The sequence below is a fragment of the Dermacentor albipictus genome, chromosome 5 (genome assembly GCF_038994185.2).
Source record: "Dermacentor albipictus isolate Rhodes 1998 colony chromosome 5, USDA_Dalb.pri_finalv2, whole genome shotgun sequence".
Lineage (NCBI taxonomy): Eukaryota > Metazoa > Arthropoda > Arachnida > Ixodida > Ixodidae > Dermacentor > Dermacentor albipictus.
The window spans coordinates 123,569,320-123,595,476 of NC_091825.1; the positions used below are offsets into that span (position 1 = coordinate 123,569,320).

Below are 26,157 nucleotides of genomic sequence, written 5' to 3' on the forward strand. Positions count from 1 at the left end.
TTCCTTGTTTTTATGTGGCGTCTACGACACATCATTTCAAAGCCTCCGGCAGCGCTGCGGATAAAATGCTATCGTAAACGATAGTATTAAAGCTGTCATAAGAAAATACCAAGCTGTATCAGTGATAGTGAGGATTGAAGATCACCATTACAGCGCAGCTATTGTCGCAGCAAGTCTGACCAAACCTTCGTGACGCTGCTGCTGCGTTGTGAAGCGAATAGTCGCGTTAACGTACCTCTATAGTTACCGATGTGCAACCCTTTAGAACCTCACATACCAACGCAGTGTCCCTCGTGTTCGCGGATAACACGCACATGAAAGGACCACTCAGTAGCAGAGCCAGACACTCTTTTGGTAGTGAGTTTCAGCCTGCATGTATAATCTGTTTTTATTTATCGCGAGGGTGTTTAAATCAAGACTGAATCAAAGGATCGCAGGTAGTTCTTAAGCTGAAACATGACATTTTTTTTTGCATTATTGTCCTCGCATTCTTGCGTTGCAATTTTATGTTCTCACTATGAACCATCAAACACGAGGAAGGATTCTGTTGTCATGGCTATGCGTGACTGATGCGATGTTTTATTCCTTCGATCCCTTTTCCTATCTGTCTTAGTTGTTTTTCTTATTGTTTGCCTGTTTTTTTTTTCTTCGCGGTTCTCGATCGCTGCATGGGGTTTACTTTGTATGGTCTTGAGACAGCCGGACCTCTGGCGACCAATTTTTCTACAAACACGTCATTTAATAAACCGCAGAGGCAGGCAGCTGTCCCTGTTTCTCTTGCGATGACGTGTAGGATTATAACGCAGCTCCTAATTTGAGAAAGAGAGAGAGAGAGAGAGAAAGAGAGAAAGGGAAAACAAGAAGTGATATGCTGAGAGGTTAACCAGATTAATTGTCCGGTTGGCTTCGCATGCGACTTGCCTTCCAGCGCGTCCTTGTTTACTCGTGCGTTCAAATCCATTTCAGCGAAAAAAGAATAAAAAAAAATCGCACGGAACCTTCTTCAACCGCGTTATCAATGTGTGTGCGACTAATCGCACACACAAGATGGCGCTGGACGCCAAGTCGCCCACCACTTGCATCCCGAGAAGCAGCAGATGGTATGTACGGGGGCTTGCAAGGTGCTCCACGGCGTGACGTCATAAGCGCCCAATAACCTTCGCGTCTGCCTCACAGGATTACGAGGGCGACATGCTGATTTCGGGCTGCACTGCTTCGCCGTTCAGAGACAAAGCCATCTGCGGATTCTCTCTCTCATTTTTTTTCCAGCGTGTACATAAACCAGCTGGAGATGCGGTAGCGAGTGTCGCGACAAACGAGCTCGCTTCTTCCCAGGACCCCCCGTTATCTACACCTTAATTTGTCTTCGCGTCTGATATAAATTTCTAATCTTCGTGGAACGACACGTTCCGTAGAAGACACCCCGCTGCGCGAATTTGCATGTGGAAGTGTGTGCCCTGTAGATGTGCTGTGAGGCGCCGTTCTATACAGCGCACCTCTTTCAGTTTAAAGTTTTGCGTAGGCTGCGCCGGGGAAGACCGTTCACTACATGTACGGACATGTCGGGGAAAAAAAAAAACGGAAAGGAAAGAGTTTGCGCAGGCTATAGGCTGCATGCAGGGGATCACTGCGGCGTAGCCTGCCTACGCTTTCTCTTTCTTGATTTTTTTTTTCTTGTGGTACGCAGGCGAAGCGCCATGTTTGCTCTGAGGCACTGTTATCACCTGCCACAGCCTCCGCGGCCGTTTGTCTCACGACAGCGAAATAGCAGCACCGAAAAAGAAGGGGAAAAAAAAAAGTGCCGCCGCGGTCACCCGCTGTGAGGAGACGGGAGGAGCGATCTCCATGGAAACTTACGCGCTATACGCCCGGGCGACCGAACGGCAGCCACTTCTCTTTATATTTCAATTCACGTTTTTTTTTTAGTTTCCCTTTTGCCGGCGAGCACGATGGGTGTACTGGTGATAAGGCTGGTCGTATACAACGTCCTTACGGTGTGGCCTCATCAAACGCGCGGGGCCCGCCTTTGAAGAGGAGCCGCGCTCCTGACTTCATGTGCCGCATGCGCGCAAGTGTCGCGTTTATACGTATGCGGCCCTATAGCGATGTGGTCGTATATCTATATATGTATACACGCACACACATCCGCGCTTATCACAAGGGCTGGCGTCGGTCGGCCACTGACTGCAATCGACCGGATTTGCGGTTTCTCGCCCAGTTGCGGGCTGTTTCTTTCGCTTACGTTCTCTCTCTATAGGAAATGCACTTTCTATATGTGAGCCTTCACTTGAATGCCTGCTACCACACCGGATCCGCAAGAACAAAGCAGTTGGTGAGACAACGCGCTGTATAAGCAACACCAGGTCGTATGCGAGGTACATGCGATCGCCTTCAACAGTGTGGAGTCTTTCTTAAGAATTTAAATCCACTTCGCGAGTGGCAAGATCTGTTACGCCAGGCTCTGGTGCAAGAAAAAAGCATAGCGTGTGTATATGGCTCACGCTCCCGTGCTCCGGGAAGTTAGAACCGATGTTTCCCTCGAACTATATATGCATTTGATTACGAGCAACCACGGCTCTACGGCGGTAAGTTGGCAGTGCTATAGGGGGGAGACCTGACGACAGTTCAGATCCCGAGCGAAGTGGTTTTGAAAACTTCTGTCAATGAGTCAATGAATGTATATGCACGATACTAAGTCTGCATCGATACTAAGTCTGCTCGAGGCTGCGCGGGTGTGAGTGAGCGCAGTGAAATGCGAGTAAAATGTCTGCGATAGGGATTGGTAAGAGGCGATCGGAGGATTGGTGGAAGAAAAGTAGGGAAACGACAAAAAACGGAGACGTACGAAAGCACAGTTAGCAATAGGGGATGAGAAAATTTGCTTGTGGGAGTTCATCGTGTTTTTTTTCTTTTTTTTTTCTTTTTTAATCTAGGTAGGACATTAGGCAGTATAATAGCAAGAGCTTGGTGGCGCAACCCACCGCCCCGCCCCGTTCCACTGGGGACACTCATAACATCCATCCATCCATCCGTCCATCCATCCATCCATCCATCCATCCATCCAGCGTATGAGAGAGAGAGGGAGAGAGAGAGAGAGAGCAACGAGCACGTCACATCACCTTCATTTTTCACCATTCATCATGAGTCGCACGTGAGACGCAGTTTCTTTTTTCTCGCCAAACTCTAACATGCATGCAGTTCGAGAAAACCAGCCTTGAGATCCCGAGAACTCTTCGTTCGCACAGCTGCGCTCGCGTCACCACCACGCAACCGCGGTGCGGTTGGACGAGGCGTGACGCCGAGGTCAGACTGAATAACCCCTGGGAACACCTGTACGCTCGCGCCGCGACGCATGCATACCTCCTGGTCTGCGCTCCGCGCGCTTCACGTCGCATTGAACATGCGCGCGCGAGCACGCACTCACTGCGGTATACATATATGGCGACGACGCGTGCGTCGAAGCGTTGTTTCCGGCCATCCATATTCGTGGCGGAGCGAGACGGCGATGACAGCGCGCACGCTCCATCTGCGCGCCGTGCCACGTGCTTCGGGGCATCGGTTATTCTTTTGCTCGTGTTTTAAACCACCCCTTCATTTTTCCGCCAGTTCACATGCGCCAGCGTGTGTACGTAGCGTGATTGAGCAAGAGAGCAGCGCCGAACAGTCGGGCAGGCTTGCGATGCGCATACGGAATGGCCGCCTTATTCGGATGACTTCGACGGCGCAGAGCCGAAGAACAGAAATGGAGCAGCGGATGAAGAGCTGGAGAGGGCGGGACGGCGGAAGACGGGAAAGAAGAGCTGGATGTATACACGGCAGAGGGCAGCCGAAAAGAACGACGGGAGGAATCCGAAACGAAGCAGTGATAGAAAAAGAAAAGCTACGGAGAAACGGAATCAGGAACTGAAAAGCGAAAGCGCTCTGTAGGGGGAAAAAAATAAGAGAACCAGAAAGATGGATACGAAGCGCGTGCCAGCGAACGGGAGTGAAGGAGGGAGGAAGGGGAGGGGGAGTAGCTTTGGAAGGTGGGCGTGAAACCAGTCGACATCCATTCCGCGGTGTCACGAGAGCACCGCCGAACGAGAGACAAAGCGACAGCTTAACTCTTACAAACGGCACCCATTGGTCAGCCGGAGAGCGAGAGCGCGCGTATATCCGGAACCGTACTACTATATAGGGGAACCCAGCCCCTGCGGCACGCAGGAGGCGAACAGCGGGCGCGCTCCGTCCGATGGCCCGCGCGGTGCACGCGGCAGGCGCAACCGGATACGGTGCTCGTTCAAGAAGAGGCGGCCGTCCGGCGGCCGGTCAGCGCGCGGCGTTCAATACGGCACTAGGAGGCACTCCCGGTCGGCATTCATCTCGGCTCGCTGCTGCGGCCGTTGCATCTTCGACCCGCTTCTCTCCTGCGGCCTCTGACGCCGGATGTGCGCGCGCGTTTGTGTGTGTGTGCGTGTGTGTGTGCGTGTGTGTGTGCGTGTGTGTGTGTGTGTGTGTGTGTGTGTGTGTGTGTGTGTGTGTGTGTGTGTGTGTGTGTGTGTGCGTGTGCGTGGGGGGGGTGCGCGTGCGTGCGTGCGTGGGGCCGCGCACACCTTTCTTCTTTGTATGCAAGTATGGGGCCAAATGAAAGCGACAAATGTATAACGTAAGAACTTCTACGCGAACTGCTCCTAGAGCGCGCCTCGGCAACACCTCTTGCGACCCCCCTCCTCCATCCCCCCTCCCCACCGTATGCCCGATACATATTTCACAACAGAAGGCGTTGAATGCGTCATCGCATTTCTTGAAGACATGCACTCTGAATCACTGAGAACTGTCGTGGGCGCTAAATGGCGCTTATGAGCAGCTTTCTTTTCTCTTTTTTTGTTTTATTTTTGCTCGTACTCTCCTTAACTATATCAAATTTCCCTTTAACCTCTTACATCAGCACCGGGTATACAGTAGAAACTGGCTAACCTCCCCGTCCTCTTTCCCTCTCCTTCTAGGCTGCACGGATAGAAGTGAGAGCTTAATGACGTAACTGTCAACAGGATAACGCGCGAACCCCGAAACCGTCCATGAACGTGTTTGCCTCGTAAAGCTTTGACCACACGATCCAGAGAGGAAAGGGATGGAATAGACAGACAACACAGAAAAAAAAATAAAAGACTCTCACATGAAGCGTCACTGCAAGCAGTATGCAGGCGCAGCCCATTTGTCTGAGAGGTCGCCCGTTTCGAACAGCGCAGATCCACCGTCGGAGTCGGTACGCTTTCGGTCTCCTGCCGGGCAGACCCCGTCACACGTAGATGCCGCGCCGGGCACACCCTGTCTATATAGAGCGAGGCGTTTCGACATGCCCCGCGCGGTGGCCCAGGCGGGGTTATACGCGCGCTCGCGGGTCAGAGGTCGGCTGCGGGCTTATGCGCGAGCGCCAATGAGGTCGACCCCGGCGACCACGCGAGGGCGCTCCACTCTTCGAACGTGTTACGAACGCGAACGACTTCTGCTCCCCGATACAGCGAAGCTGTTGCATACGGGGAGCAAACTGCACGCGCGCGCAACATCCCCAGATCGCAGGCCGAGAGTTTCGTAAGCCGCACTATACATATTGAGGCGGCGGCCGCCGCGCCTATATATACAGGGGGTCTGGCACGCTTGTTCGAATTCGTCTGTGCGTGCTCCAATCTCTCTCCCTCTCTCTCTCTCTCCGCGAGGAACGATCACTTGAACCGAAAAAGCATGGCGCGCGACTCAGGCAGGCTTTCTGCGCCGCAAAGGCACGATTGGAGTCACGATGAGCGGTAGGGCGGTGCTGCGGCTTCCTCTCCGGGGGTGCCAGATTGCGACCGGCGCGAGCTCACTTATGCTGCGGCCGGGGTGAAGAACCGCGAGCGGCGCATTCTTTTTTACGTGCGCGCGCAAGAGCACGCGGCCGGCCACTCCTCGGTTGTCGGAATGCGTGCTGCCCTTTGCTCGACCTCTTTGCCCCCCGACTCTGATGCTTCTTTCATACAGGGATCGCCGCCGACCGAGCGAGTGAGAGGCGAAGCGAGTATATACATTCAGGCTTTCGGCGGAAGAGAAAATGTCACGTGGAGCGACTGTCAGTATATATACGCTACATCTGAGCTTGAGGAAGGTCTTTTCGGGTTTCCTATATACTCATGCCAAAAGCATCCCTTCGTGGTATAGCATGTCTCTTTTGCTTGTACATACTTTCCTTGTCGATTACAGCATCCCGCACTATAATTTCATTTCTTCTCTTTTCTTTTTCATTTTGTTGGCGCAGGAATGATCGAAACTAAGTGCATGCTTCTAAGTGCATGAGGTCACTCTTGATTTTTAATTTTTTTTAAAGCGCCAAATACGGACTTATTTGACGCAAGTATCTGTCAGTAAGTTCTGTGTGCTCGATATAAAGGTTAATTCGCTTCATCCGGGTTCGTTATACTCGCGTTTGCCTCTGTAACGCAATTGGTTGATAGCGCATTACCGAATCTGATCTTTTAAGGACGTCATAAATTACAATCGCTCCCTCTCTCCCTTTCTTGGACGGAAAGAAAGAAAGGAAAACAAAATCCACCGCGCCGCCAATAAACACCAAACTAACCCACTGCTACAATTACGACGGTGTGTGTGAGAACTTTTATTGAAATGAGGTCCGGAGGCTCGACTTTTTAAGCCAAGGCTCCCACGTTGGCACTGTCAGGCCAAGCCCTTCAGCGACACCATGGGCCCTCTGGTAGGCCCTTAGTTCGTCTTGAAACAATGGGCTTTAGAATCCTTTTTTCCCACTGTGTCCATTCTTCAATGAGGTTGAGAAGAGTCGCGGGACACCCGGCCAGCATATGTCTGATTCCAATGACGCCATTACAATCGTTGCAGTCCATCTTAATCTCCCTTTCTGGATATATTTTATTCATGTGGTACGGCGTGGGATATGTACCCGTTCGCAATAAGCGCAGTGAGACTGCCTGAGCCCAGTTCAGTTTTGAATGTGGCAATGGAAATTGTCTGCGTCCTAAATAGTGCGCATATGCATATGCTTCTGCGCATATGCATATGCGCAGGAAACCATTGGATTTCAGTTCTCACAATCCCAATGCTCTCAAAAAATTTTGCTGTAACTCCAGCTACGTAGCCTTTATCAAAACACGTTATAGCGGATTTCGAATCACTGTATATACAGGCCCACTTATTACTCCTGATGGCTAGACCAATTGCCGCTTGTTCCACCACCATGGAGTCCTTGGTAAAAATAGTGACAGTCTTGCACCTTCCCTTGATAATTTGATACAATGGTCGTATATGCTTCTTTACCTTTCACCCAGGCAGCATCAACCATAGCTGCCAGTTGGTTCTATTGCTCTATTTCCTGCAAGAGTGCTTTAGCTCTTGCCTTTCTCCTTTTGATATTAGTGTATTCTGGATGCGTGTTTCTGGGGAGAGGGTTGGTTATGGTCTTATTCCTAACTTCAGCCCTTGATTCTACATCAGCCTCTAGTGGGCTCCTTGATCTATTCAAAGTACATGTTGCAGCTTGCCCTGCGGCATATACCTATGTGTATTTAAATAACAGCGTGGAAGCCTTCTTCCCGAAGAGAGAGAGAGAGAAGCAAAGGAAAGACAGGGAGGTTAACCAGAGATTATCTCCGGTCGGCTACACTGTACAGGGGGAGGAGCAAGGGGATGCAATATAGGTGAGAAAGAAAGGATAAAAAAAGGGGAAAAAAACCTAAGCACACACACGCACGTACACACGAACTATTTCTGTGGGCACTGTTACGCAGCCCGCAAAGGCGTTCCTAGTCTTAAGCAGTGTCACCGCACAGTCGTACGTCACACAGTGTACAATCACAATTTGTCGGAAAGTCCCGTGTCTTTCAAGTATCGCAGCAGCGCCTTCATAGCGGATCGCGCGGATGTTCGCGTAGGCCAGGTTCCAAGGATCTTGAAATTGCCGTAGTGGCCTAGCAAGCTTATCGTCAGCAAACGAACTGTCTGTTCGATCCGTTCGCAGCTGACAACTGCTTAGAGTCCTGCTTGTTATATTAATACTACGCTGCAATGATTACGTCATGTAAATTAGTGCGTACGAATAAGACGGTGTAATACAGTTTTACAAACCACGTATGAACACCGCGAGTGTATGGGGGCTATTTCCACGAGGACGAACTGCTGGTTCCGAGCGCCCTCCGTCGTTGTAGCGGTGTTCCCCCTAAACCGTTCATTTCTCGCAATCAGCGACAGGCCTGCCTTCTTTACGACCGCCGTCGTGAGTTAACGCGCCGCGTTACTATCCGTCATGCGAATCGCGCTGGCCTGTCCTTTCGTTTATGCGTCGTAGCTACGGAATTAACGGCTGGGTGCGGTTTATACTCTTAAGCAAACACCGTCGTCGGACCTGCGGTGTCACGTGGGCGCAGGCGCCGCAATGTCCGGCGGCATAAAGTGGCCGAGTTACGGCCCGAGGGTCAGCTGCGGACGGCTAACGCTGTCCGTATACCTTCTCGCGGAATATTTTCGGCTGTTAGGAAGTGGACCTTTTCGCGTGTGACGTGAATCAGCGTCATGCAAAAAACTCCTCCCTCCCTCCCTCCCTCTCTCTCTCTCTCTCTCACACACACACACATTCACTCTCTCTCACACACATTCACTCACTCTCTCTCTCTCTCACTCACTAACTAACTCACTCTCTCTCTTTTTGTGACGTAAGATGTGGCAATAAAGCTTGCAGTGAAAGCAGAACCTTTCTAACGCACCCTGGGCTCGTGTTGTGGCCGAACCGACTGCACGTCGCATTCGAAGACTCGTTTATGCTCTCCACCACGAGATGGCGCCGCCAGAATTAACAGCCGCGTTACAGCATCGCTCGTCCGGCCGCGCGCGCTCGACGCCATAAATGCTGTTATCGCTTTGCTTAATGGCCGCCAGATTTCGTTGCCTACTCTTTCCTTTTCCTCGCCTATTTCTTTTTTTATCTTTTCTTTACGCATCCTCGCCCTTTCCACTCGGCGATGTCGCAGCATCGGTTCTCGGAAACTGCTGTATATCTTCGGCGTGGCGGGCATCTGTCGGTCGCTAATTAATTGCCCGTGACCCGAGCGGCGCTGATTAACTTCTCTCTCTCTCTCTCTTTCACTTTCTTCAGCCACGTCGTCTTTGCGCCTCAACGCGCTTCGGCGCAAAACACACTCGCGCCCACACGTATCATGACCGCCAAGGAACGCCTCGCCAAACAGAATGCGGCGAGGTTGTATCTTCGGCGAGGTTGTATACAACCTCGCCGCATTCATCCAACCTCGCCATACAACCTCGCCGCATTCAACGCGTTTACGTATATATACGTAAACGCGAGAACGAAAATTCGCTTTTGGTTTTCAATTCGGGTCTTTTGTTTTTCGTGTTGACTTCTCGCGTTGTCAACGATTAAAGCTCGTCGTGCGAGCGTGGACGCTTCTCCTCGTCCCCGGTCGCGTGATTTTCAACGGTGGAGCTCAGCGCGGGATCGTGAGTTGCGATGCAATGCGAGGTGCACTTCCCTCGAGGGATCATTACTTGCGGCGATCGCGAGTGGTCTCTCCCTATAACTTCTCACCGACCGCGCTAACGACTTCACTAATACTTTTTTTTTTTTGCGCTAAGCTGCTTCGTGTTATCGTGCCCATTTGTGCAGCGATGACGACGAAGCACGTTGCTGCTGCTGCTGCATGCCGTATGTTTACGTTTAACTTATATCAGCCTTCCTGAGATAAGAACCGGCTTACGTTTACGCTTGTTTCGGTGGTTATGGATTGAGACGCGTTTACCCCATGGCAGCAGTACGGCGCTCTCTTTCGAGATGGAAACATTTTAATTAAGTTTCATTTCGTGCAACTGTAAGCTTGTAAGCAAGGGGATCGCTAAGAAACACTAAATCAGTTTTGACTGGTCGTAGGTTACTGTTTCATATCTATGCATTTGGATTTCATTCGTCTGCAAACGATTGGTTCTTAATAAAGACAGTGAAGAGCAAACTTATCTCTTTTGAATTTCGTGCTCGATAGGCGGCGCTTTGCGATAGGCGATATGATAGGCTTTGGGACTAGGACACTGGTCCAGACGGGTTTCGGCGCTCAAGGCCTTAAAGGCTCTGCTGAAGTTCTTGAGGGCTTGTGAATTCTGCGACCGTCTTTTAAAGTTGTAGCGCGTAGCATCGCGTTACTGTGGGAATTTTTGTTATTTTTTTCTTCTTTCTCCTCTTATTCCCTTTACCCCTTTCCCCAGCACAGGGTAGCCAGCCGGTACGAACGCTGGCTAACCTCTCTCTTTGCTCCCCTTTTGTCTCTCATTCGTGACGTCCCAAGAGAGAGAGACAAAAGGGGAGTAAAGACAGGGAGGTTAGCCAGCGTACGTAACGGCTGTTTGTTTGTTAGCTTCTTGTGATATTATTAATAAAAATCGGGCCCCTCGGATAACCCCTGTCTTCTCGTTTATATATATATATATATATATATATATATATAGGAAGCAATACACTCGCCACTGCGTGACCCTCCACCGAAACCTACAGACGACGTCACGGAGCTGTGGTGCAGAAAATTGTCTTCTGTATTACGTTTTTACCTTCTTATTTGTACATACGTAGCAAGCCTCCGCTCATGTTGGACGGCCGACTCCTTCGCAGTTGTAAAGTTTTAGCCCACGGCTGTTGCAATCGGTTAATCGTTAGTACCTGCCGCACGAGGCTGCGGGTGGAAGGAGTCGCGATCAAACATCTATACTTTACTTTGCATCTCCTGTCACAGCTACGCGACGACTGGCCTTGTACTCCGCACCACGTTAAGTCACCAAGATTCGCGACCATTCTCGGTGACAAAAGTACGTGGAGTGTGGCTTCACGTGTAGAAGGTGCCGGAAGCGATATGTGCAGCAGTTGTTTAAGTGGACAGACTTCAGTAAGCAACTGTATATGTTGCGCTCTCTCTCTGTTCATATATAATCCAGTCCCTGGCCGAAAACTCGAAACACATTAGTTGTGTTTTTCAACGTGTAGTTACTGAAACTGCGATACCATTGCCAGGAGCGCTTATTTTCCAAGTACATATGTCTCTCGCCATCATGGAGACTCTGCTTCTCCATTAAACAAGGGTGGTACACGTGTTGTTTTCTCCGGCCCCTTTTCCTGTTTTCAACTGTATTTTCTTGCGACACGTGGATGATCTCCACACTTATTATGACTTGCAACATGACGTTAACCTGGGATCGCTCTGTGATTTACAATGAAATACGGTGTCAGGCATCAAGTCACCCACCGAGAAACGCGGCGCAGAGGCAAGCCTGTCGCCGTTTCTGGCGTATAACTATATACGCATCACTCGTCAAAAACGCGATCTCAAAAAGAACTACAGCCCTTGCATAGCTAGTTAGTAGAACGTCGCGTTGAAGTGCATCACTGTAATATGTACGTATCACGTACGCATTCGGTGTATGGTTATTACTTTAAATGACCGTGGACGTCACATAGATAAGGAGGGACAGACACGTGGAATGCTACACATTGAATCTAACTTGCAACACTGCTTTTTGCTTTTGCTTGTCTGTGTGTTTTTCACGAATTTAATTTTATAATTGTGCTACAGCAGTACACACGCGTGTGCTCGCCTGCCTGTCTGTTTCAGCTTGACGCGAAATCGCGGTAGAAGGCCGTAAAAACAACGCCGAGGCCTTGTGCGCCGTAGCCCAGTTTCCACATCTGTATATACACAACAGAGCGCGCAAAATTGCGTTTTCAATCTCTCTGTGCGCGACCAAATGTCCCGCCGCATGTCTCCTCGTGTCATTTTACTACCAGCAGCGGAGCGATTCCTCCCCCCCCCCCCTCCGGCCTCTATAATTCTAGTTGAACTGTTTGCCCAGCAGTCTTAATCACAAAGTGGTGCGTTATCAGCATCTACCACGCGCGTCCATTTCCTTAGCTGTCACCCTTGTCGGAATCACCGCAAAGCTCATAACACTGTTGCGGCTAGCCGTCAATGTTGTTTTCGTTTAAATGCCTGCCTGCCTGCCTGCCTGCCTGCCTGGCTGCCTACCCGCTGTGATTGCGCGTAAATCGAGTCGTATCAAGAGTGGAAGGCTGGCAGTAAGACAAACGGTGAAGGCGGCGAACAAAAAAGCGGTGAAAAATAAAAGACAGCGACGCGCTTTCCTTTTGTTAATGGTGACGGGAGAGGTCAGCATGAGTAGCATTTGAGCGCGTACTCCGCGCGTATTCTTTTTCCGGGTGTAACGACGCTGCTGTTATTGGGTCGACGCTAGTGCGTGTGTGTGTGCAAGTGTTCCTGGCGAGAAAGGCAAGCAGATATACGCGCATGCGCAGTTTGTCGGGAAACAACTGCTGTTTTACAGCAGTGCGTACGTAGCTACGATTGTATGCGCGCGTGTGAATTAAATCCTCTGAGAAAAGCGGCCAAACGGTGGCACATTCTGTCTTATAGACTTTTCGTTCCGTATTCGCAAAAAGCTGTTACGACGGAATTGTTCGAATTCGTAGTATTAGCAAAGGCTGCCCACACAGGGCAGATATCACCTTACCAGCGAATTGAGTTGTGAATTCGGCCGCTCGTCTTTTTATTGGAAAAAGTATCAAAAGGAGAGCCCATACTATGGGCTGAACTGGTACATGCGACGACCTGCACGACATCGAGCAGGTGTTCTGTATTTATGAAGTCCGCGATTTAAGGGACCGAAGTCGCGCTTTGCGTATACCTTGAAACGTTTCCGAAGGCACCAGACCGGTGGAGCCGTGGTCTATTCGACACGGCTGCCGTAAATTGCTGAGAAACACTGGTGCTAAAATTTGAGAATGATATAGAAACGTCTCTCTTCCTTCCTTCCTTCCTTCCTTCCTTCCTTCCTTCCTTCCTTCCTTCCTTCCTTCCTTCTTTGTTTCTTTGTTTCTTTCTTTCTTTCTTTCTTTCTTTCTTTCTTTCTTTCTTTCTTTCTTTCTTCTCTCTTTCTTTCCTACCTTCCTTCTTCCTTTCTTTCTTTCCTTCTTCCTTTCTTTCTTTCCTTCTTTCTTTCTTTCTTTCTTTCTTTCTTTCTTTCTTTCTTTCTTTCATTCTTTCTTTCCTTCTCTCTTTCTTTCTTTCTTTCTTTCCTTCTCTCTTCCTTTCTTTCTTTCTTTCTTCTCTCTTTTTGATAGCTGGGAAGGTGTTTAGGTGGATGAACGTTTCAAGGGACGCAGGTCAAGATTTGCACGAAAGCTCTAGGCCACAAGATGACCTATATAAATGCTATACCAAGTTCTTCTAAGTGATAAGCAAGAGCGAAGCGATTCCAACTTGAGCGTCTTAATTTCCAGTCTCGCGTCAGACGTACACTATTCGTCAAAAGTTTCGAAGCTGTCGCGTGCGCGACTGGACCTGTCACATACACGCCGCCGCCGCAAGGTGGCGGCGTATACGTGGAGATTTCTTTGTTCCGGTGTTGCACAGGTAGACGGAGAAAGTACTCCACGCTCTCCCGAGTCCCGAAACACCACGCGATCTACAGGGTCGACGTTTGCGACAGAGCCTGTAGTTTAATATGCGAGGTGACTTCGAAAATTGCGACAATGACTGCACACATACGTTCCCGTACACATTTCTTCGTTGAGCAACTTTCACTGCCAAGGAAAAAATAAAAATAAATATAAGTCCTTACGCAAGCAACCCTCGTTTTCTGCTCCGTCGAGGAGTGGACAGCACATATACCTGCTGACCTGTCGCTTCCGCTGTCCCGATTTACGAAGACCTGACAGTCTGGCCAATAGTATAAAGCCATAGAGTGTGCGCAATATCTTGCGCAAGGACAGGAAGAATGTGCGCGCGACATTGCATGTGTATTAGCTGGAATCGGTCAGCCACCGCCGTGGTGTGCAAGCGCGTTAAACGTACAGGGCACCGCCTGCATGCACTCACCCATGTCCAGCGATGCTCGGAATCCATGGGCCGGCTGCGCGGGCGCGTCGAAGGGAGGCATAAGCTATCGCCCGGCTTCCGCCGGCCGCTGCAGCTCCGACGGCGCCTGCTGCTGCCGATGCCTCCCCGTGTCAGGGGCCGCCGCCGAATAGCCGCAGCTGCCGTGCACGTCCTCGCGTCGGCTGATGAATCTGCGCACAGCGGTGGACAGAAGAACGCGGCACGTGAGGCTCGGGTGTGCGGATGAGCGCGTAAGCTTGGCCTCCGAGATCGGGCGGAGCGCGCCGTCTCACCCGATCTCGGAGGCGATGGTGTAATGCTGTAAAGGCGAAATGTTCAACGCTGGTATAGTTGGTGCCCCACGAAGCAAGTACCGTATCACGGACAGGTTGGCCTACCAGCGGGAACGTTTGACAGTAAAAAAGAACGTGTTTTCACGTACGTCGTGTTTATTGTTCGTGTGCTATACCAACGGACCCAGCATACTTTCTTTCTCCACCACAACTATATATATATATACAATACTTCAAACCAGCCACACATGGCACTCTGTCTGTGCTAAATTATCATCTGTCATGGAAGGCCAGTTCGATACCTGTATGCATGTTTGGTAGTGCTACGAAAGCGAGGGTGAAAGGTGGCGTGACACAAAACACAGCGTCACATGAAAGCAATTAAAATGGCACAAAAGCTATGAAAGCAAGATTGACCTATCTAGAAGGGAGTGCTTAGGCCAGTCTTCAATTTTAGCGAATAACCTTTACGTTTACTGCAATGTCATAGCGCCATCGGCTTAATTATACCGCTTGTTTCTCGTCCTCAGTATATGTTGTTGCTTTTAGCATGCTCAATCTCAATGCTCCAAGCTTGCGCTTTCATGCAAAGCTCAAGACTGAAAGAAACAGTTATACAGAGTGACAAACAAAATACTCGTGTTTAATCTAATCCTTTTCTCTCCGAATATAGTATGTATGACTAGCTATAGTCAAAAGGAACAAACTAACTGCTAAGCTCTATTTCCAAGGTATGTGTGCAGGTTGCGATATGTCGTGATTCTCAGATTGTCCACGGCGCCTCTGATAGACCCCTCTTGCTTCGGAGCGCTCAGCCCAATCAATCAATCAATCAATCAATCAATCAATCAATCAATCAATCAATCAATCAATCAATCAATCAATCAATCAATCAATCAATCAATCAATCAATCAATCAATCAATCAATCAATTTGTGTGCACTCGAGAGGGTACTGTACAAGTGCTGCGAGAGCGATCGACGAGGTAGCACATTAGGAATCATGAAATGAAAGACGCTTTCTCATTATATACGAAGGCTGCATAGAATCAGAAGTACAGGTTGGCACACACTATTATGTACGTTACCAGTGAGACTCTTACGAGCACAGTCATGCTTAAACGCGTGAAGCCTTGCCTAACTGCTATTGTTACTTTAGCCATTATGCGCTAGGCAATAGAAATATGCGCGTGAAATCGAGCTCCCCCAGGCTGCAAAAAGCACGGAACACCGCCATGGCGCCCATGCCGCATGTCATGCAAGGCGTATGCTAGTGCGTGCCATCCTCGTTCGACGTAGGATTGTTTACATCTGACACAAGTATGAAATATATGCATATATACATCACGTAGTGTAACGTATATAGGTTGCGCCACCGGTGTCGAGATTATACTCATAGACGCTGGATCTGTTCCCTTTAGAAGCCGCCAAATTTGCTGGACGGCGCAATACGCAATTATGCGCGGTTAGTACATCTGTGTTTTCATCATCTCATTACCTACTTTACCTTATTCCCCTTCCCCTTTGTGCAGGGTAGTCCCAACCGAGCTCAGCCTGGTTAACCTGCCTACCTTTCTCTTATCCGTTCTCTCTTTCTCTATGTTTAACTCCTTCTGTAAGTTCGGCGACATCAAAATGTGCCCTTCTTTTCCGCCCGTGTATTGGCGCGTCGAGCGATGTTCTGTAAAAGCGTAACACGCCCCCCCCCCCTCCCTCTCTCCCTCTCTCTCTTCTTCTTCTTCTTCTTCTTTTTTAATCTTAGATTGCGCGAACTGAACAGGTGCCCTCGTCCTTAGCGAAGAACATACTACCCACCGTGTCACACTACTCCACTGGCATTTACCCGCAGAACGCATATCGTAAGGCGAGCTCACATACACACACACTCACACAACCGCGCAGACACAGACACATACTCCGACAGGGTTAAAGAAGCTTGAACCCGCTCGATCGCGGACTCCTAACGAGCGCCCTTGTCGTTCGCTCCTCCGAAGCGACGCACGGCCCCGCAGTGTTCGCGCTGCTTTGCACTGCACCACCGCAACGGCCGCTCCGCACCGACACCCGGTGATGAATGCGGCCGCTTAATTCGGCTCAGCGAGCGGGCCGATACATCGCCGATAGCATCGCGCGCGGGAGCGGCGAAAACGCGGAGGCCGTGTTCGCCGCGTTGTATACTCGGCCTGCGAGGCATGGGAACGAACGGCTTTTGCCACTGCGTGCCGCAGCACTGACCAGGAATGCGGCGCGCCGCCGAACGCCCTGATACATGGCGGCCCACTCTCTCGCTACCGCAGAAATGGTTCGAGCAGTGAATATAGTGTTTCGCCTCTGAAAGTCGTTCAGGAGAGGCGCTGCCGTTCTTATACGTGCTCCTGTAGCAGCAACTCTGCGCTTCTTTAAAAGACACGTGCATTGGCGGTGGGCATTCTGCGGTGCGAGTCTTTCTGGACATGTGGTAGTGTCGTTCGTGGCTGGCAATCTGCTGAGCGTTTTCGGTGCCCCGTTGGTATAGTGCATGGGGTGGTTGGTGAATGCGATGGTTCGGAGCAACTCTGTATGAAGCTGTAGGCCTTCCGTTAGCCCTCTCTGCGGCAGTATAAATGTCTGCATTGTACGTCCTTCTCAGGGTATTGGGTCATGCACTTATGTCACAAGCTTTTCGCAATAAAGCAGCCACTGTTACTTAAACCTACGATCAAGTTGGACTTTATATAAATGAAATTGCGAAAGGTCATCTGGCGGTAACTTCCCAGTTTATTTTGGCTGACAGCACTTTCAGTCAGCGCACCACTTTCCTTTGGCCATCCGTTATTCCATGGTTAGTATAGATGCATTAAATAAAACGCCCAAACTGAATATACTGAAAGACTGCTCAAATTAAACAGCAATGACGTCGCCAGATGTTCGTTTCTTATTTATTTTCTCAAAAGGAACTATCACCGCGTTTATTTCGAGTCTGTTTTAAAAGTTCGACAATGTAACGAGGTCTGCTTACTCTTTCCGTATACTGTATAGTACTATCTATCCTAAAGCGACTGAAACGTCTCGCGTATATATCATAGCGCGAAATGCGTTGGACAGGTGTGCTATGCATTATAATAAAGCTCTTCCTACGTGCCTAGAGGACACGATTTAGTGCTGTCTATATCATTGTCAGAAAAGTTGCCTTATTTCTTCAATTTTCCACCTCCCCGCCTCCTAAGTATGCACGCCTATTAAGCATCGTTAATCTAAGAATGGGCCGCAAGCGTACACGTCCAGCGCACCTTTTCCTCGTAAACAGTATAGGGAACGCGATCTTTGGTACACTCAAAGCACGTTGAGCTTCGTAATTATTGTTTTGTGTGTAATGAAATTGTTCGCCAGAGATGGTGATCGCTGGCATAGAACCTGTACCACATGGTGGCCACACACCCCGGCTATGTGAAGCCGTCTTCATCCATAGCTATCTTTCTTTTTTGTGCATGTGTGTGTGTGTCTGTGTGTGATTAATTTGCTTGCCGGTGGAGGTGACCGCCGGTGGAGTTTGCGTCTAGACGGCTAGAGGTGGATGCCGATGCCTGGAGAGGGTTACGAAAAAAAAAAATGGCTGTGGCTTAGGTAAGGTTAAGCCCAGGATGCGAAGCATACTAGCCTTTATTTTAGTTGTTGAACCACTGTTTAGCCTGGTGAACTGCTGTTGCTTGGCTATATTTGGTTCGGCTAGACGAAGAAACAACTCATGCATTACTTCTTCGCCTTCAAGAGTGGAACGCGACAGCGTTCCCGTCGACCCGCCAAGGGGTGTAAGACAATGGGCTACAGGGCAGCGACTACGCGCCCCGCATTGGACGCGGTGAGCGTCGAGCAAAGCAGCGTTCGGCGCGGCAACGAAATGTGCGCCTGAGCAAGAGACGCACGCCTTAGAAACAGCGCGTTTCTAAGGCAACACCGCATTCACTAGAGGCGCTTTTGTACCGCTTTGAAGCGTTGTACTCGTGGCTCAGTGGTAGCGTCTCCGTCCCACACTCCGGAGACCCTGGTTCGATTCCCACCCAGCCCGTCTTGCAAGAGTTGAGCCAAAGCCACTTCTCCTCTGTCGTGACGTCACGGTGTCACGTGATTTCATGGTCACCGCCGCGCCTGAGGAGCTGGGTTGAGCCCTCGTAATATGCTTCGCATAAAAAAAAAAAGAACGAGCCGATCCGACACTTCACGAGCCTGCTCCGGGGACGATAAATGAAAGCCGAGCAACTCCCGGGGCAAACAACCCGCCAACATCACGTCCCGACACCGAACACCGCCAGCCGCCGATGTCGAGGGTCGCTTACGAGCCACATCGGTGTGCGCGGACTGCCGACGCACCCGGTTCACTGTACGTCACGTTTTATGTGGACTCTAAATATTTTCTTTCCCAATTGCTGTTTAGACATTTAACTTGTACCGATAGACATATATAGTTCATTGTCGATGTTACGGTTGCACACCGTGATTGTCCTATATTGCAACACCTGGTGCTTGCAATCCACACTTTCGTACTTCTTTTTTTTTTCTGCCTAGCATATTCACAGCTACGACTTAATAATGCCAGTTTGCTTTGTTTTTGAGAGGTCACATTGAATTATTGTTCTCTACTTGTTCTGATCAGGCCTTTGTCTCGTTCATGACAGCAATTGGCGAAAGCCATGGCACCAGAGACACCGCTTATGCCCCTGTTCAGGAGGAACTAACGCATCGACTCCGAGTCGTGACAACAGGACAGAGTTCAGTCATGGCGCTCTTTGGCCATACCTGGCCCTTGCGCCACTAAACACACATTCATTCAATAGGACATGGTTAGGTTAAAGCTTATAGCCGACGTGTTATCGTATTCACTTCGACAAAAGCAAAAAGCAAAAGAAAATATATATAGTAATACACAGTAGACACGCCCCCTGCCACATGTGCATTTTTTCTCTTTTTTTTGCTAATAGATCCAGTACTTGCTAACATATATTCGCGATGTCGAAAACTGTGCCAGAGAGAAACACTTCGGGGACTTCTTCGCGAATCTGATTCTCCGAAGAACCCGGAGAAAACAGTTCCTGCCAAATTTATCGCACGAATCCGGCGTGCACGCGAGCTTGTGCACACACGAACGATGGACCGTTAGCGTGTACAAACATGGCTATTGGTTCCGAGTGATCGTTGCGGAGGCCACACCCACCGCGACCTGACCTCGACCTTCTCAGTATTTCCCAGTGATTTATACACACGCGCGCGCCCCATATGCAAAAAGCCCTCGTGTGGGTGGGTGGCATGCACATATAGGCGGGCGCGCGTTATGGGCCGGCCGGGCATGACTTCGCGATAGGCTCCCATACGAATACTACACCCGCCCGTCCCTCGTGTCCGGGAATGTCGGCTTGTTTTCGTTGCTCCTCTTCCAATAACATATCTCAGCGGGTGCGTTAACCTTTAACCACGGAGGCATAAATGTTGACGCTGCCGGCCGCGCATGGCTGAACAGACTCCGCCACAGGCGGTCCCTTGAGGGGGGCGTCTTTACAGTACGTCACCCCTACAGGCCATATAAGCCTTCTGGCGCGCCGGAGACGTGCAAGAAGTATATACACGTACTCGGTCAAGAAGTGATGTAGGAGGAGGGATGACGTCAGCATCGGCGTGCGCAGCCAATCTGGAAACAGTTGCGAGGGTCGTGATTATTTAGTCCTATAGACATAAATGTTGCGCACCGAGCGTGTGTATATATATTGCAATGCAAACCCCTCTGAACATGCGTGCCAGCGGAGCGTGAGCTCTGCACGCATAAAGAACGTTCTGCATGCGCCGCGTAAATATATGTAGGAGCGGAGCTATGCCTGTGTGTGCGTCGCGGCTGTCGTTTTATATAAGGGCCGGTCCCCTAAGAATGTAAGAATCTGCTTCCTTTCCTTACGCTTAAACGCTCCCAAGCATACACCACACTCACACGCACGCACGCAGACAGACAGACACGCACGTGCACAACACACGCGCGAACAGAAGGCGCGTCGTGAAATTAAATGAATTTTACGGTGATAACATTTGCCTTTTCGTTGTCCGAAATCGGAAAGAAGGCAGAAATGTGCATCACGTGTCGGGGATCACGGTACTAATTATTTATTCGCAAAGGAAAGCTTGCATAGCGACATATTTCGACTCACAAGCGATTCCCATTGAATGACAACGATATCAAATTGGTTACGTTTACCAATATCGCCCGGTGTTGCTCCGAATGTGGGCCCGAATGTGAGACAGTTATGGCCTGGAGGCAGCCTGTAGAAATTAATATTGTGGACAATAAAGACGTTCTGCTCTGTCTCAACTTCCTTCGTTGGACTGAACATTGTGGACATAGACTGAAGTTCTATTAGCAACGGAAACACGTGACGGCGAACAAGATGTATTCAGTTCGTTTTACGTATATGTTCATTCCCGTTCCTGAGCACAGTGCATGAAGCCAGCCGGTACTTACACTGGCTAACCTCCTTGTCTTTCCCTTCTCCTCCTCCTCGATCCTCCTCCTCCTCCTCCTCCTCCTCCTCCTCCTCCTCCTCCTTTTCCTGGCTTATCACTCAGTTAACTTCGCGGTTTGGCGATTTCGTTACCCCGCTCTATGGGGAGTGCTAGATTCCATGCAGTCGCAAGATATTCAGTCTAACGCGATCAGCACCCGTGCTGCTTGTAAATTGAAAATTCATCGCACACAATCGCACGTAGCTTTCTGCGATTTGCAGAGGAATGGTGCATATAGTATTGAAATTATGCACATATAAAGAAAATTATGCAAATGAAAGTAATTAAGTTTCAATCGCCCACGATTCTGCGACCGTTTAGAAAGCTGCAGGTGCTACCACTATGCAGGGTGTTTCACTTAACTTGAGACAAACATTAAAAATATGCAAATGCTACGTAGCTGAACAGAACCAAGGTAACGTTGTTTGTCGTCGCTTGGAGATGCTCAGGTTATTTTTTTGCATCCCGCTTAATTAGCTAATTGGTCTCAACTTCTCTGTTATTACACTTAGATGAAAAGTGTCAAAGAGGAAATTGTAGAACAACATGAAAAACTTCCGATACAGCTTTCTGTTGTTCAATACACACCACATAAGTGTTTCTTCCGAGCGTGAAAGAATCCCGCGAATACATGCAAAGTGCCTCAAGCGGCCTGTCGCGCGGCAATCCACATCCACCTTAGCGACTGCTGACTGCTGATGGTCAAGCCGATGTTGTGTTAGAACATCCACCTTTGGTAATACGTTCAAGCTTTACGTGAGATCGATCAGCGCGTATACTCGCGGGTGTAGACAGAGACGCGCGTGTCGTTAGAAAGGTTTAAATCACGTTTACACAAGTGTTCCGCATGCTTGCGCAAACCGCTTGGGTCCCAGCAAAACCCAGGCAGCCTTCGGGTCCCTGGATACGCAACCTGCTTGCCACCCTTGATCTAAAGCTATGCATTGTAAAGATGAATGCTGGCGTTTACTCGTTAAAGTTGCGAGCACGCATCTGTCTGCGTTCACGCTAAATGAGCGACTAGGACTTAAGACTGACTCCAACCGACGCGCCAGTTTCCTGTTGATATAATATACTAAATGTGAGCAGCGGTTATGGCGGGCAGTGGCACACTTGCACAGTATATATAGGTTGCTTCCGACACTGATACGCAGTCCTCGAAGTGAATTTGCCGTCAGGGCATATGGCTCTGTAGGTGTCTATATATATGACCTTTCGCAACATTTCAGGCGGAAATCGGGCCGCAATGTTTTTTTTTTTTACGTTCTTGCGTATCTGTGGAGGTCGCATAGTTGTTTACGGCTTAGGAGGAGCGGCTTCAAAATAACAGAGATCGCGCAAAACTCTGGTGTGCTCACGAGCACACGCACGTATGCACAGCGCGACAGCTGTTTCAGAGCGCGTAATTCATCGTGTGAGGCTGGGACGTAATCTGGAATAGCGGTGAATATGCGCACCTGCCCGGGCGCAACAAACGACCCTCGCAAACGCGAGCTCGATCCCAAGCCAGCAAATGTTGCGCTCCGAATTATACCGTAACAGCATGAAGCGTATTCGTGAACGGCTCGGTAAATACTTGGGAACATTACGTTCACTTGGTTGGTGCATGACTTACCTTAAAGAAAGAAAGAAAGAAAGAAAGAAAGAAAGAAAGAAAGAAAGAAAGAAAGAAAGAAAGAAAGAAAGAAAGAAAGAAAGAAAGAAAGAAAGAGCGCGAGAACGGGACAAAGACGGCGCCCTCTGCGTCCTGTCCTCGCGCTACTTTCATTTTATTTTTTTTTCTTTCCAGAAAAAAGGTCATTTGAACGTGCCTTTTCTGGTTTCTGGTTTCAGCCCATAGTGCGCAAGCCGCATCGCAGAACACTGGTGGGGATTATTGGAGGGTTCAGTATCAACTTCGCAGTCGGGCCAAATACGATCGTTACTGCAATATTGGCTGAGAGCAGTATAGGACTGGTTTACCGTTTTGCGCAGTGTCACTTGCGGCAAACATTGCTATATGATTGACTGTCGGGCTATAGTTGTTTCATGGTTCAGTGCTGTGTCTGCGTGCTCCTCTTTCTTTCAGCCTGTCTGGCGTCTCGACGCGATCAGGCTCATCGCCCTCTACTCACATTTCTAGAATTAACTAACTTAGGTTCACGTTTGTAGCTCACACATTGTTTTCTATTTAACGTTCTGTAGTAGTGTGACCTGCAGTTACCGGCCCCAACTGTGTGTGACCTGTAGTACTCTGTGTTCTACTTTATGGTTTGACACTTGTCAGCCTGCTCCTCACTTTGCCTTTCCTGTCAAATGTATCTATGTTTTTAATTTGATAATAATAATAATAATAATAATAATAATAATAATAATAATAATAATAATAATAATAATAATAATAATAATAATAATGTCTGGTTTATACCGCTAACTCTTTTCATCTAAACACCGGCTGTAGGGTATGTAGCGCTTGAGCAACGTGCATGTGACTGCCTGGCTAAAGTCAGGATTTCTATGTATGGCGTGCCCATCCGACACGACGGTATGCTTCAGTCGGGATCAGGACCAAATCGGATACAAAGCCAAGGCCGAGTTGGGTGCGGTATTTTGCATGGGTCAGCCTGAGCCCGTGCAGAAGTGGGATCTGCGTATAAGCTGTACTACATGGCCATCCAAACCGTTATCATGCGATAGCTTGGTCCCTGCAAGCTATCTCGCACAGCCACTGTTATTGATCGAATCTCCAATGAGAGGGAGAGAGAGAAAGAAAAGGAAAGACATTGTTGGATAACGTTTGGTTAACCAGGCTGCACATCGTTTGCTACCGTGCACTCAGGGGGGTGGGGGGTGGGGGGGGTGGAGGAAAATGAAAAAAAGAAGGAAAGTGATAAGAAGTGATGCAAGTGAAAATCTAAGTCCCTGGTGGTTTCCTCTCAATACTTGACGGTCGAGTCGATAGTTCTATCTTTTCTTCCGCGAACTTAAATTTCTATGCAAAAAAAAAAGAAAAAGAAAACTTGAGGGAGGAATGCAGAGGCTCCACGGCATAATGACAGCATCGTAACGCGATGACGTCATCATATAATCTCTCGGTTTTCACAGTATTTTTCGCGTGTTAGGGTTATTCTTGTGCTCGGTATAGGTCAACTAAATTTCAACAACGGAAAACCGCAAATGTTTGCGGTTATTCCCATGCGCTAGACTTATCGCTGAATCGTGCCTATGAAATTTATTTTATAGAGACATTCATTTAAACAAGAGAAGAAAGAAAGAAAACGAGTGAGAGAAAGAGAGAGAGAGAGATGCAAATTAGAGAAAAAGCAGGGAGGTTAACCAGAGCTAAAGCCTCCGGTCTGCTACCTGGAACTAGGGGAAAGGAAACGGGAAGTAAAGACGGAAAGAAGAGCGGAGACAAAAATACATGTGTGAAAGAAAGGACGGGATCATTATAGTCTTTCTTATATAGCTCCTGCCACGTAAAAAGGCCAGCAAAGCCTTGACCGATTTTCGATGCGACGACAGTTCATGTCGGCATTCCAAGACTCTCTGTTCTGAAAGTGGCCTGTCGTCATGGCGTGCCAACACGGCTGCTCGTGACAGCCGCTACGCGTTATATCGAGGACAGTGGCAAAATATGTGTTATATAGTCCCTTCGCCGCTGCCGTGACTGCAAGCCGCGCTCTCGTCCATACCGACTCGGAAGGCAAAATATCTTGTGAAAGCGGCACCAAGCCACAGCCGGCAAAGTACTGTTGTCTCGAGTCGAGGTAGTCCAAATGGGCTCGAAGTCGAAGGGACGGGTCCAATCGGTGCAGACGTGTATGCTTCAAGCTTGGCGTGTTCCATAAATATCTTATGGCTTCATTTGCAAGCACACGAATTTTCATTCCTGCGTCTGTTCTTGAGAATGGTATGAAGTCCTCTTCATGTGCAGATCGTGCTGTTGCATCGGCATGCTTATTGTCCGTTATGTTACGGTGGCTTGGAATCCACTGTAACATGATGTCGTGTCTTTGCTCGACGAGGTGGTGAAGCAGCAGTCTGATTTCTGGAACTAGTTGTTCATGAGGTCCACGGCGTAAGGCAGAAACGAAACAATGAAGAGCAGCCTTGGAGTCACTGAGGACGCTTCATTTCTTGGGCAGTTCATCAGAAATTAGGCGAAGTGCACAACGAATAGCAGCGAGTTCCGCGGCAGTCGATGTAGTCTAGTGAGATAGTCCAACCTTCACGGCGGAGGTTTTCGCGAAAAGGATCAGCGATCCCGCAGACCCATTCACCGTGGTTGAAGGGTCAGTATATATAGAGGGTGATGTTCGTTGTACGTCTCGTACAGCAAGAGCAGTGAAAGCTGCTTGAGTGCTGGAGAGGAGAGTTGTGCTTTTGTTCGTATTCCTGGTACCATTACTCGAACTTTTGTTTGAGCCAAGTACCATGGGGGAAACGGAACTCTCGCTGGAGCTGTATAACCTGATGGAACGTATGCGCAATAGGACAGGATTGTCTGACAAAAGGAGGCACGTGGTCGATCCTCTGGCAGTGAGCCTAGATGATGGCCAGGGGCTCGAGCAAGGTGTCTTACGTATGCTCTGAGCGCTTCCATGGCCATATGGGTCTTGGCTGGGAAGTCGGGTGCAGTCGCAATTGTTTCAGCTGTTGACGAGCATCGCGGCAATCCAAAACACACTCGAAGTGCCTAGACGTGGACGCTTTCGGGTGTACGGATATTAGTTCCGTACGTGTTGGTCAGCATAGGCAAATCGTATCGCAAATACCCGAGAAAGAGTGTCCTGTATAGCTGCATCATTGCATGTACTGACGTACCCCAGGCTTTTCCTCCAAGAAATTTGAACACATTAGAAACATCCGTCAGGTGCTTCTTTAAGTAGGCCACATGAGGACTCCAGCAGAGGTCACGATCGATGATTACGCCTAGAAATTGGTGCGTCCTGACAAAAGGTATACTTTGACCGTCGATACAGACATCGTATGATCTTATTGGCTCTCGGCTGAACGCGACCAATGCTCATTCTTCTGGCGAGTTCTTGAGGCCTTGTTCATTTAGGTACGTCGATGTTAACGTCGCAGCTTTTTGAAGGTGCCCAGACGCAGATGTTGTTGACATACATTGATACTTTGATCGTGTTCGGCAGTCGTTCCACGAGACCAATGAGTACAAGGCTGAAGAGCGTGGGACTCAAGACACCGCCTTGCGGAACTCCATGGTGCGTGTAACCTTGCGAGGTTGGGCCAGCTTCAATGTTAACAAGTAAAGTACGCCTACGTAAATAACTGCGTGTCCAACGATGCAATTAACCGCCTAGGTCCACCGATTCCAATGCTTCAATTATGGCTTCATGAGGAACGTTGTCATAGGCTCCATTTTTATCTAAGAACATTGCGACAGATAAACTCTTACACGTCTTTTGATGTTGAATATAG

At 49.1% G+C, this 26,157-nt stretch overlaps 1 protein-coding gene across 1 annotated transcript in view; it reads right to left on the bottom strand.

The window, feature by feature from the left end:
• Positions 1-26,157, bottom strand: part of LOC139060064 (protein bowel-like) — a 170,650-nt gene that overhangs the window by 121,409 nt on the left and 23,084 nt on the right. Inside the window, exon 2 of the mRNA XM_070538849.1 lies at positions 13,923-14,113. Coding sequence (XP_070394950.1) covers positions 13,923-13,983 — 61 coding nt within the window. The 5' untranslated portion in view covers positions 13,984-14,113. The remainder of the gene's footprint in view (positions 1-13,922; positions 14,114-26,157) is intronic.